Below are 12,100 nucleotides of genomic sequence, written 5' to 3'. Positions count from 1 at the left end.
CTTTGTTGAAAATCAAGTGAATGTATAAATGGAAGTTTATTTCTAAGCTCTCTATTCTGCTCCACTATTGGACTATCCTTATAATAATGTAACATTATCTTTTTTTTTCTCTTAATTTTAGAGAGAGACAGCACAAAGCAGGGGAGAGAGGCAGGGGGAGAGAGGGGGAGAGACAGAGTCAGAGAGAGAGAGAGAGAGAGAGAGAGAGAGAGAGAGTGAGAGTGAGTCTCAAGCATGCTCCATGCTTAGCATGGAGCCTGACTTGGTACACCTGAGCTGAAATCAAGAGTCAAGACACTCAACTGACTGAGCCACACAGGTACCCCCATCATTATCTTGATTATCAAAGCTTTACACTAAGCTTCAAGTTAGGTAGTGTAAGTCCTCCAATTGTTTTTCAAGATTACTTTGGGTATTCTAGAGTCTTTAAGAAAAATTTTTAGAATAATTTTGTCCATTTCTATAAGAAAGCATACTGACTGATATTGTGCAGAACCTGTAGAAATGATGTCCTAACAATGTTGGGTCTTCTAATTCAAAGCCTCCCGTTCACATTTTTCTTTCTGTTGTCAATTCACTTCCCACTGGGGATGCCACAGAACTGAAATAGTCCTTCTTATCAAACCATACCAATGAGGAGTATAGAACCTAGTTTAAAAGGTATTCATAAAAAAAAAAAAAAAAATACTCTTAAGCAACTTCCACTTTACCCCACATTTCTTGTTTGCTGCAATCTCTTTTTTACCAAAGCAAGCAAAAACAAAACTAATAAAGAGACCCAAATAAACTTCTTTACTATATGCTCTGCTGGCTATGGTCATAATGTAAGACATATTTCTAAATAAACATTCAAGTCATATATAAATTACAATTTTATAGTGGGTTAGTTTAATTATGTGGAGGAGTGCCTGGGTGGCTCAGTCAGTTAAGCGTTCAACTTTTGATTTCAGCTCAGGTCATAATCTCATGGTAGTGGGACTGAGCCCCGTATTGGGCTCCGCACTGAGCTTGGGATTCTTTCTCTGCCCTCTCCCCTGCTAGCTCTCTCTCTCTCTCTCTCTCTCTCTCTCTAAATAAGCATTAAAAAAGGTAGTTTTTAATTATGTGGAATAAAATACAAAAAGAAATGTTTTATAATAGGAATACAATTAAACTTAAAAAAAAATTATTTTGAGAGAGAGCAGGAATGGGGGAGGGGCAGAGAGAGAGGGAGAGAGAGAGGGAGAGAGAGAGAGAGGGAGAGAGAGGGAGAGAGAGAGAGGGAGAGAGAGAGAGGGAGAGAGAGGGAGAGAGAGAGGGAGAGAGAGAGGGGAGAGAGAGAAGGGAGAGAGAGGGAGAGAGAGAGGGAGAGAGAGGGAGAGAGAGGGAGAGAGAGAGGGAGAGAGAGAGGGAGGGAGAGAGAGGGAGGGAGAGAGAGGGAGGGAGAGAGAGGGAGGAGAGAGAGGGAGGGAGAGAGAGAGAGAGAATCCCAAGTGTAGATAGTGCAGAGCTTCATGCAGGCTCAAACCCATGAACCATGAGATCATGACCTGAGCCGAAACCAAGAGCTGGACACTTAACCAAATGAGACACCCAGGTGCCCCAAAGTTTTTTGTCATTGCTAGTTTGATGAGGACTTCAGCCAAGTTCCCAAAGCATGATGAGCAACAGAGGTTTTTATTAATCTTTCCCACTAGTCTTTCTTATATTTGCTAAATTTATTGAATAAATAATGAAAGTTATAATTTAGTGTCATAAGTCTGCACCACTTAATATTTAGAACATTCTGGACAATATTCAATACATCAGGGAAATATAAACCTTTCACAAATAAAGTTTTGAAGAACAGTGCCTGGGGTAGGAATTCACATTAAAAAAATAACATTTAAAGGATCCCAGAATGGGGCCTCTGGGGTGGCTCAGTAGATTTAAGCATCTGACTCTTGATTTTGGCTCAGGTCATGATCTCATGGTTCCTGAGATGGAGTCTTGCATCTGGCTCTGTGCTGACAGCACAGAGCCTGTTTGGGATTCTTTCTCTCCTTCTCTCTCTGCCCCTCCCCCTGCCTGCCCACGTGCTCTCTCTCTCAAAAATAAATAAACATTAAAAAGAAATCTAGAAAAAATAAGATAAAATGGCCCCAGAACATTTGCTAGACTTGGGAAAAGAGGAGATGACACCTAAATTTGACTCTTAATCAGTTGGCCTTATTAATATATTAAAACGGCTGTCACAGAAGTGACTGGCTAACCGAATGTGCTACTTAAAAATGACTAGGGGCGTCTGGATGGCTCAACTGGTTAAGCGTCCGACTTCCGGTTCAGGTCACGATCACATGGTTCATGGGTTTGAGGCCTGTGTTAGACTGTCGCACTGTCACTGTAGAGCCTGCTTAGGATTTTCCCTCTCTCTCTGTCTCTCTGCCCCTCTCCACTTGCACTTTCTCTCTCTCTCAAAAAGATAAATTATAAAATAAATAAATAAATAACTAGAGCTGCGCTGTTCAATATGGTAGCCACTACCTACATGTAGTTGTTGAGCAGCATTCAGGAAGTGTGTCATTTATACTGAGATTATACTACAAACAAGTAGAGGATACACAAAGGATCTTGAAGATCCAGTACAAAAAATAACATAAATTATCTCAATAATTTAAAGATATCAATTACATATTAAAATGTTAATCATTTGGATATATTTTGTTAAATAAAATATACTCGACTTTTTTTTTAAGGCACACTAAAAACTCTACTTTAGGTTGAAAGGGCAAAAGGCATATTAATTCAACACACAATAGCAAAGTTTTACTTATATATAGGAAGGAGCTTAAATACTCACAACTGCATGTTTATAACATCACAATTATTTTATATAAGAGGGAAAAATCAAGAGAAAAAGACCTCTTACGATAACTGGAGAAAGACAATTTAACATGCAAGACCATTTTTACATAATTTGAATACTGAATTTTGAATGTTAAAACCTTATAAAACAAAGGAAATTAAGAACTTTTTAAAGTTTCGAAGGCATAAAGATGAAAAACATGATGATGTGCCAAAAGTTACATAGGAATTTTGGTCATTAAAAAAAACAACAACAAAAAAAGGAATTTTGGTCATTATCTTCATACTAATCAACTCCATCTAAAAACAATAAAAATCTAAAGTTAGGGGACTTCCTTTTTTAGTAATTTCTTCAATATTCTTATTATTAACAGGGTCTTATATTTATGGCATTATTTGTTAGGTTTTAATTAAACATCTACACTTTGATACTTACAAAGTCTTCCTCTTCAAATTGTAATTTTTCCACCTTGTCTTCTTTCTTTTCTTCTCTAATCTCTGTAGGTGGCTTCTCCTGAAAGGCACAGCCTTTCCGGGAGTGGAAGCTGCCATTCCAGTGGCGATGGTTCCCTGTGCCACCCCCCACTACGCTGGCTCATGCCATCATGACCTCGGGAGGAGCCATGCCAACCAGATAGATTCCCTGTGATTCCAGCATATGTTCCCTTAGAGACACCAGAGTCCACAGAATCGTGGCGGAACAGGGAGGGCTGATGCCAGGAATCTGGAATAGTAAGGAAAAGTAACACATTACATTTTTGCTTCCTGATCTGATTTACAGTACTACCAAAAGCACTTTAGGGATCTTTTAAAATAAAAATAAAAGATTAAGGGGCACCTTGGTGGCTCAGTCAGTTAAGCATCTGACTCTTGATTTCGGCTCAGGTCATAATCTCACAGTTCGCGGGATCGAGCCCTGCATCGGGCTCTGGCACTAACAGTATGGAGCCTGCTTGAGATCCTCTATCTCCCTCTCTGGCCCTCCTCCACTTGCTCTCTCCCTCCCTCAAAAAATAATAAACAAACAAACAAACAAACAAACAAAAGATTAAGCCCACAAAAATGAAATCACAAAATACATCTTTTTCTTTTATATAATTTCTATATGAAATCTTCCAAATAAATAAATGACATAGGAGAACACAAGAATGTTAGAAAGCCAATATAACTGAATAATGACAATAGGAGATCTAATTGAAAAATATGTTTAAAAAACATCATCATTTCAAGATTATGGACAGACTTGCATCCCTCAATGTGGGCTTGCTCTGAGTAGTTTAAATATAGTCATGGAAGTTGGGCATGGCTTACCTCCTGTAGTTCGTAGAGGTCCATTGTTAAAAAAGCCATCAGAGGAATTATGTCGACGACGGCTTACTCCAAATCTACGGTCTCCTCGGGGTAGGTGTTCTCCGTGTTTTTCGAAGGTGGCTGTAGGTGACTAAGATGATAAAGTATAGAGAAGCAAACAGTTAAGATAATCAACCTCAGTATCTTAGGTTTCGCATCAGCCTTTTAGAAAACAAGTAACACTGGCAGAAACCCCATTATGAGCATATGGGCCATAATAAGGGTACTATAGGCCCATGAGTTAGAGAAGTCCTAGGTTACATACTCAATCATTAACTCATTTTCTATATTCCAGAACGGGAGAGATACTCATTTATTTGCATGAGAGAGTGAACAAAAACCCTGTTGATATCCATAAATAAGACCTCCAACTTTACACTTAAAGATATTAAGTTAATATTGCAACAGGAAAGGAGAAGATGCTTGCTTTCAAAAATTCTCAGGGTGCCTGGGTGGTTCAGTTGGTTAAGTGTCCGACTTTGGCTCAGGTCATGATCTCATGGTTTGTGAGTTCGAGAGCTGCTTCGGGCTCTGTGCTGACTGCTCAGAGTCTGGAGCCTGCTTCAGATTCTGTGTCTCCCTCTCTCTCTGCCCTCCCCCACTCATGCTCTGTCTCAAAAATAAAATAAACATTAAAACAATTATTTTTAAATCCTAAACAGCTTTATTACTTCTGTAAGTTATTCTAGAATTGGAGAGAAAGAAATGGTTTAAATACCACATCACCTTGAGGCCTTTAACAACTACACAGTTTTTATAGTTTTATAAAACATTTAGTTCTGAATGTCACTTAATATTCATAACAGTACTATAATTTGGCATCATTCTCATTTTACTCATTTACACATGAAGAAAGGTCAGGGAAAATAAGTCTTTGCGGTTACATCATGAAAAGGAAGCAGTTTGAGAAATACAGATGAACTCTCATTTCCCTCCCTATTCCAAATAATTTTATTCTAGAACATTCTTTAGTTTCCAATGAGAGAACAAAGTCTAAGAAGTTGTGAAAAATATGGATATATTTGACAAAGGCTTAGAGGAAAACTACAGGTTGGGGCACAGACATCTTTGCATTTATTTTCTTATTATTAATATCCTCACCAACACTTGGTATTGTTAGTATTGCTTATTTTAGCCAATTCTAATGGGTTACAAAGATTTTTCTCCTTTCTTCCAGAAGTTTTATGGTTTTTAGCTCTTTAAATTAGGTTATTATCCACTTCAAGCTAATTTTTGTGTGTGATATGAAGGTTGAAGTCAAGGTTCTCACTACCCCCCACCCATATTTATATCCAGTTCTAGAACCATTTCCTAAAAAGACTATCACTTCTACATTAAATTACCTTGGCATTTTAGTAAAAAAATCAACTTACTATACCTATAGGACAATTTCTGAATATTCTATTCCATTGCTTTATGTCTATGCTTATGCCAATGCTACACAACTTTGTTTATTGTAACTTTACTGGCAATAGTCAAACCATATTTCCCAATTCTTTTTACTTACTTCACTGTGCTAGATTATCTTTGCAGATAAGATCTATATACTTTTAAATGCTTTCCTGGATCTCACAACTACTCCCTCAGACCCACCATCCCCAAGCCTTGGGTCAGAATTATGCCAATTATGAGATCTTGGGAATTTCAAAAGGGCAATTCAAAATGAAGTTCAGAGAAAAAGGTTGTGGGTCTAGGCAGATAAGTAGTATCTGTCCCAAAAATCACATTTAAAAATAGGGAAGATGGGCCTTTTTTTTTTGAGATTACCAATCAACTTTGTCCCTCCTTGGGAAGCATTCTGAAGTTTATTAACTTCCCAAAGGTTTCTTTTATCAATAATTTAGGCTGCTCTTCTGTGTACTGTGACTAGGACTACTTTACTTCATATGAACTGGCTGTTTTCGTTTGTCTTTATTCCTAATTCAACACACATTTTCCCCTGAAATCGTTAAGCAGATTATTATCTCTAAAACAGTTTCTATTTTTTTAATATTTATTTTTGGGAGAGAGAGTGTGAGCAGGGGAGTGGCAGAGAGAGGGGGACAGAAAAGTTGAAGCAGGCTCTGCACTGACAGCAGTAAGCCCAATGCAGGGCTCAAACTCACAAACTGTGAGATCATAACCTGAACTGAAGTTGGACGCTTAGCCAACTGAGCCACCCAGGTGCCCCTAAAAGAAAACTTCTAAGATTTAATCTGAGATCCACATAGTAGTCAATCAATGCCTTTCCCTTTTCCTTCTCATCTGTTACTATACACAAATATACATTCATTCCAAAGGTCCATTTCCCCAAAAAAAACATTTCCCCTTTACCCCTGCCCCTTTGTACCTAAATAATAGGTAAGCAAATATGTTTTAGTTCCAAAGTGTAGTGCACCTAATCCAGGAAATCTTGTGTGCCACATGAGAAAAGTTTAGCATGTAATGAAAAATGGGGGGTGGGTGGGGAGACACACTTGGCAGTGTCAGGGCACACACTGACTGACTTAGACTGCCTAATTATTTATATCCTATTAAAAGAAATGTGGTAAGCTGATGAAAACACACTTTAAACCCTCAGGCAAGGCTGAATATACAAAAAACACTTAGACTGTAAAAGAGAGGCTGTCAACAAGTTGGAGATAAAACTGTTATTTGGAAAGTTACTATAGGAATGAAGAACAGTACCTTAGCTGACTGTGGTGTTGAGAAATTTAGCCAAGCAGGAACAAAGTCATGCTGCGCCATTTAGGTCCAGTGTCTCTTTTCAGCAAGGTGAGGCATCCAACCTCATGGCCAGGATCTGAAAATGAGAAAACTCTAATCACTTATGCTTGCAAGACCTGGATACCAATGTACAAAAGAATCTGATTACTCTAAGATCCTCTCTTTATAAAAAGACCTACCCTCTGAGCCTCTCTAAGACTACTTATCAGGCATACCTCAAAGTTCTAAACAGGAGCAGCAGTCCATGAATATATGAGTATGAAAAACACATGAACAGAAAAAAGTGACATAAACCTGGAAGGTTATGAATTCTTGAGTTTTATGAGAAGAACCTTAAGAATAAACACCTGGGGTGCCTGGGTGGCTCAGTCAGTTAAGCATCTGATTCTTGGTTTTGGCTCAGGTCATGATCTCACGGTTTATGAGTTTGAGCCCTGCATCGGGCTCTGCACTGACAGTGTGGAGCCAGCTTGGGATTCCTTGCTCTCAAAAAATAAATAAACATTTTAAAAACAAATAGCGAAAGGTTTGAAAAAACCAAAAAGAATAAACACCTAGTTAAAACTACTGATTCTTATGAAAAGAGATTAACCTGCTTCAGGTACTCAGGCAAATTGTGAAAAAGCAGTAGAAAAGACCTTCCTAGAGAAGGAAGATGCGATCTCTCAAGAGTTATTCTTGGGGTGCCTGGGTGGCTCAGTGGGTTAAGTGTCCAACTTCGGCTCAGGTCATGACCTCACGGCTTGTGAGTTCGAGCCCCGTGTCAGGCTCTGTGCAGACAGCTCAGAGCCTGGAGCCTGCTTCAGATTCTGTGTCTCCCTCTCTCTGTGCCCCTCCCCAACTCACACGCTCTCTCTCTCAAAAATAAACATTAAACAACAAAAAAAGTTATTCTATTTAGTTCACATTAATTTCCTCCAACACCCACTAGCATCAGTTTTCCTAAGAGATCCATTGGTGTCTCTAAACCATCCCACTAAAGATCTCCAAAATTAAATACACCAGAAAACAGTATGTATTTTCCATGATACATATACATACACAGTCTTCTTCCAAAGTTAGATATAGGAGAATATTTACCCCAGAGTGTAACCTCTGTGGTCCTGTTTCCCAAACTCCTTGAGTCTGCCAGCTGGATTTCCCACGAGGTTGTCTTGTTAAAAGGGTGCTTAAATAGGCTGGCCAGCAGCACGCCTTGTGATAAAGCACAAGGAAGCCAGACTCTGTGTGGATCACTCTCAGTCCCCTCAATTGCTCATCTTTAACTATCTAATTCCTGACACGTTTCCAAAAAGGGGAAAGGGAAAGGGGAAGGGGGAAGGGGAACATAAAAAGTATTTGTTACATTTAAAAAATGGGGGGAAGGGGAAAGAGCTGTGTCTACGTTCACCTCATTCAACTTCCTTGAGTGACGGCACTATGATGTTGTTTAAATAGATAATACATGGACATCTGCACATTGAGTGCAAACACTGTTCATAACAAGGTCATAGCTAGAAAGACAGGTTAACTCATGTGTGGGCAAATAATGCCATCAAAGCAATAGTCAAAAATATAACATTAAAGAGTTATAAAAGATCTTCTGAACAATCAATTCTAAAGGCAAAACATCCACACGACAAAGTCCTTAATTTACAAATCTCATTATTCCTACACAGCTGTTAAAAAGTATGCAGATATTTATATCTGTTTTAATATTCAAAATCTAAGGGCATAAGAAATCTTGTTTGTTTTTAATCAGACAAGAATTTGATATATGTTTCCCTCTAAAGAATAGCAGCTCTCAAGGCAAATTTCTTTGTTATATAAAGCTCCCAAATGTATCTTCTATTTCTTTGGTCTTCACTATTTATAAATTCACAGCAAAATTAAAACAAGCAGAAGGAAAGAAGTTAAGGAGTAGTTAAGGAGTAAAACAGTTCCAACGCTGAGGTTTTTCTCTCTTCAGTTTGCTGTATTTCACTTGTTCTGCCTCTCCTGAAGACTGAACTGAGCTGGAGGGTACTATGAAGAATCTTCTACTGCTTCAGTAGAGTAGTCACTTTTTATTTTGGATCCATTTCCATCATTTTTCAATCATTTAAAGGCCACAGGAATCTATCACTATAAGTGAAAAAGCAAAATAACACTGTATCACAAGAGGCAAAATCATTATTACATATAATTGCTAAAATGAGACACAGTCAAATGATCAATCAATAAAAGGTATTAGTAGTTAAAACTTTTAGGTCTAACTTAGACATTAATTTAATGTGTCACCGCCTATAGCAACAAAAAAACTGGCTATAATTCTTTTAAGGATTTTAGACAAGTCAGCTGAACAGTGTCTGTTGTTTTATATAACCATACCTGTAATTAGTTATCAAAGGTAATTCAGAAATGCAAATTAATGAGGTTGTTAGAGTTAACATTTTCTCTCCTACATGAGAATAACTTGCTCTAAGTAATCAAAAAGCCATATAACTTGCTTATTACCACAGTCATCAACTAATACCAACCACAGCTTGATCCTTAAAAATAAGACATCTGTCATAGTATTCCTGATATATGATACATATTTTTAGATACCTAGTTATCAACTGAGAGGCTTAGGCTCTTAGGCTCTGACTTACGATATGCTGTAAGAGAGAACACAAATATTTCTTTGGCAAATTCCCATCATTCTTCCAGGGGCTAGATAAAAATTTTTTGATATAAGAGGAGGCTTGCATCTGTAGGCAATTCTGGTCTACACTGGTACAAAGTCTAGTTTTGGAGGATATTTCTCATATAATAAATTGGCAGCCTTGCTCTACTATTTTAAGTTCACGGGTATAGGAAATACCAAATTCAGGGCAGTAAATACCTCTGTGAGGAAAGGAAAGGAATCAAAAAGAGGACTTGGATGGCTTCAATTACATCTGTAATACTTTATTTCTTAAAGTGAGTGATACATACATCACTACTCACTCTACACTTTTTTTTTTTTAATTTACCAGCTTATTAAAGAATATGATAAAGGATATGAATCAACAGCCAGCTGGAAGACATGCATAAGGTGATGAAAGTATGCAGAGCTTCTAAGCTCTCTCCAGGTGCACCACTCTCCCCAATCTCTATGTGTTCACATTCTCTACACTTTTTATATACTTAAAATACTTGAAACAGTAGTAACAGAACAAGCATATAGCAAGTTATGTATTGGGTGATGGGTATTGAGGAGGGCACCTGTTGGGATGAGCACTGGGTGTTGTATGGAAACCAATTTGACAATAAATTTCATATATTAAAAAAAAAAAAAAGTTATGTAAAAGATTGGCATGCAGCAGCACCTGGGTGGCTCAGTCGGCTGAGCATCCAGCTTTTGATTTCAGATTGGGTCATGATCTTATGGTTTGAGAGTTTGAGCTCTGCATCGGGCTATGCACTGACGGTGCAGAGCCTGCTTGGGATTCTCTTTTGCCTTCTCTCTGCCCCTCCCCCACTTCTCTCTCCCTCTCTCAAAATTAAACAAACATTAAGAAAAAAAGATTTGAATGCAATTTATAATGTACACACACACACACACCCCAATCACCCAGAGTATATATATTCCTTCAGTACACATAGAAGTCATAAAAACTGACCTTATACTAGCTAGAAGTCTCCAAAGAATAAAACATTCTGTTCTCTAACCATACTGTATTAAACTTAGAAAATGACATTCTTTTGCAGTTCCCATTCTCCTTCCCCCTCCTGAAAAGATCCTGTCCAAAGTCATTAGGTGGGGTCAAGCAAGGTCAGATCTATAGATCTACGGCAGAGGCCCATGTCAGGGTGCTGGGGCCTAATCAGGATGTGAAGTGTGTCCACGAAGGGTGGAAGATAGGGTAATGTGTGTATGGCAGCAGCCCAGTGAAGAATGTCAGAGCCTGCTGTTTCCTGTTAGGAAACGTAAGGTGAAAGTCCTAGGAGGAGGGCAGCCCAATTCAAAGTGCAGGAGCCTGAGTAGAATAAGGAAGCCATCCTGGCAGAGGGACAAGGCCAAGCAAGTTGAGGACTTCCATGCAGCAAGATGCTTTGCACAGGTATTGTAACCTGGGTGAAGTGAGGAAGGAATTAATGTAAGGGAGGAGGTGGTAACTGGAGTTTAGTTACATGCTGGGAATTGATCAAAAAGTAAAAAGTATTAAAGAAAAACAGGAGTCAGATTTCTTACTGTGGGAGAAAGGAGGCAATGACAAAATTTCAAAACACATAGAATTACAAAAACCACTATGAATACATCTTCAGTATAACTGGTAGAGCAGTACTTAATGGAAAATAAGCTTCAAGAATACTTTTTTATGGACTTCAAGCTGTATTACAAAGCTGTAATCATCAAGACAGTATGGTACTGGCACAAAAACAGACACTCAGATCAATGGAACAGAATAGAGAACCCAGAAATGGACCCACATACGTATGGCCAACTAATCTTTCACAAAGCAGGAAAGAATATCCAATGGAATAAAGACAGTCTCTTCAGCAAGTGGTGCTGGGAAAACTGGACAGCAACATGCAGAAAAATGAACTTGGACCACTTTCTTACACCATACACAAAAATAAATTCAAAATGGATGAAAGACCTAAAATTAAGACAGGAAGCCATCAAAATCCTCAAGGAGAAAGCAGGCAAAACCTCTTTGATCTTGACCGCAGCAACTTCTTACTCAACATGTCTCTGGAGGCAAGGGAAACAAAAGTAAAAATGAACTATTGGGACCTCATCAAAATAAAAAGCTTTTGCACAACGAAGGAAACAATCAGCAAAACCAGAAGGCAACCAACAGAATGGGAGAAGATATTTGTAAACGACATATCAGATAAAGGGTTAGTATCTAAAATCTATAAAGAACTTATCAAATTCAACACCCAAAAAACAAATAATCCAGTGAAGAAATGGGCAAAAGACATTAATAGACACTTCTCCAAAGAAGACATCCAGATGGCCAACCGACACATGAAAAAATGCTCAACATCACTCATCATCAGGGGAATACAAATCAAAACCACAACAAGATACCACCTCACACCTGTCAGAATGGCTAACATTAACAACTCAGGCAACAACAGGTATTAGTGAGGATGTGGAGAGAGAGGATCTCTTTCTCTGGTGGTGGGAATGCAAATTGGTGCAGCCACTCTGGAAAACAGAGGCTCCTCAAAAAATTAAAAATAGAACTACCCTATGACCCAGCAACTGCACTACTATGTATTTACC

The 12,100-nt window shown here is 38.4% G+C and overlaps 1 protein-coding gene across 1 annotated transcript in view; it reads right to left on the bottom strand.

Moving 5' to 3' along the window:
* Positions 1-12,100, bottom strand: part of GPBP1L1 (GC-rich promoter binding protein 1 like 1) — a 66,374-nt gene that overhangs the window by 28,822 nt on the left and 25,452 nt on the right. The window contains 5 exon segments of the mRNA XM_019449474.2: positions 3,260-3,406; positions 3,408-3,547; positions 4,135-4,264; positions 6,841-6,955; positions 7,960-8,982. Of these exon segments, the coding sequence (XP_019305019.1) occupies positions 3,260-3,406; positions 3,408-3,547; positions 4,135-4,264; positions 6,841-6,900 (477 nt within the window). The 5' untranslated portion in view covers positions 6,901-6,955; positions 7,960-8,982.

This window comes from Panthera pardus, unplaced genomic scaffold (genome assembly GCF_024362965.1).
Source record: "Panthera pardus isolate Hobbes unplaced genomic scaffold, ASM2436296v1 HiC_scaffold_11, whole genome shotgun sequence".
In the NCBI taxonomy this organism is placed as follows: domain Eukaryota; kingdom Metazoa; phylum Chordata; class Mammalia; order Carnivora; family Felidae; genus Panthera; species Panthera pardus.
This window is presented reverse-complemented; position numbering and strand designations above follow the sequence as displayed.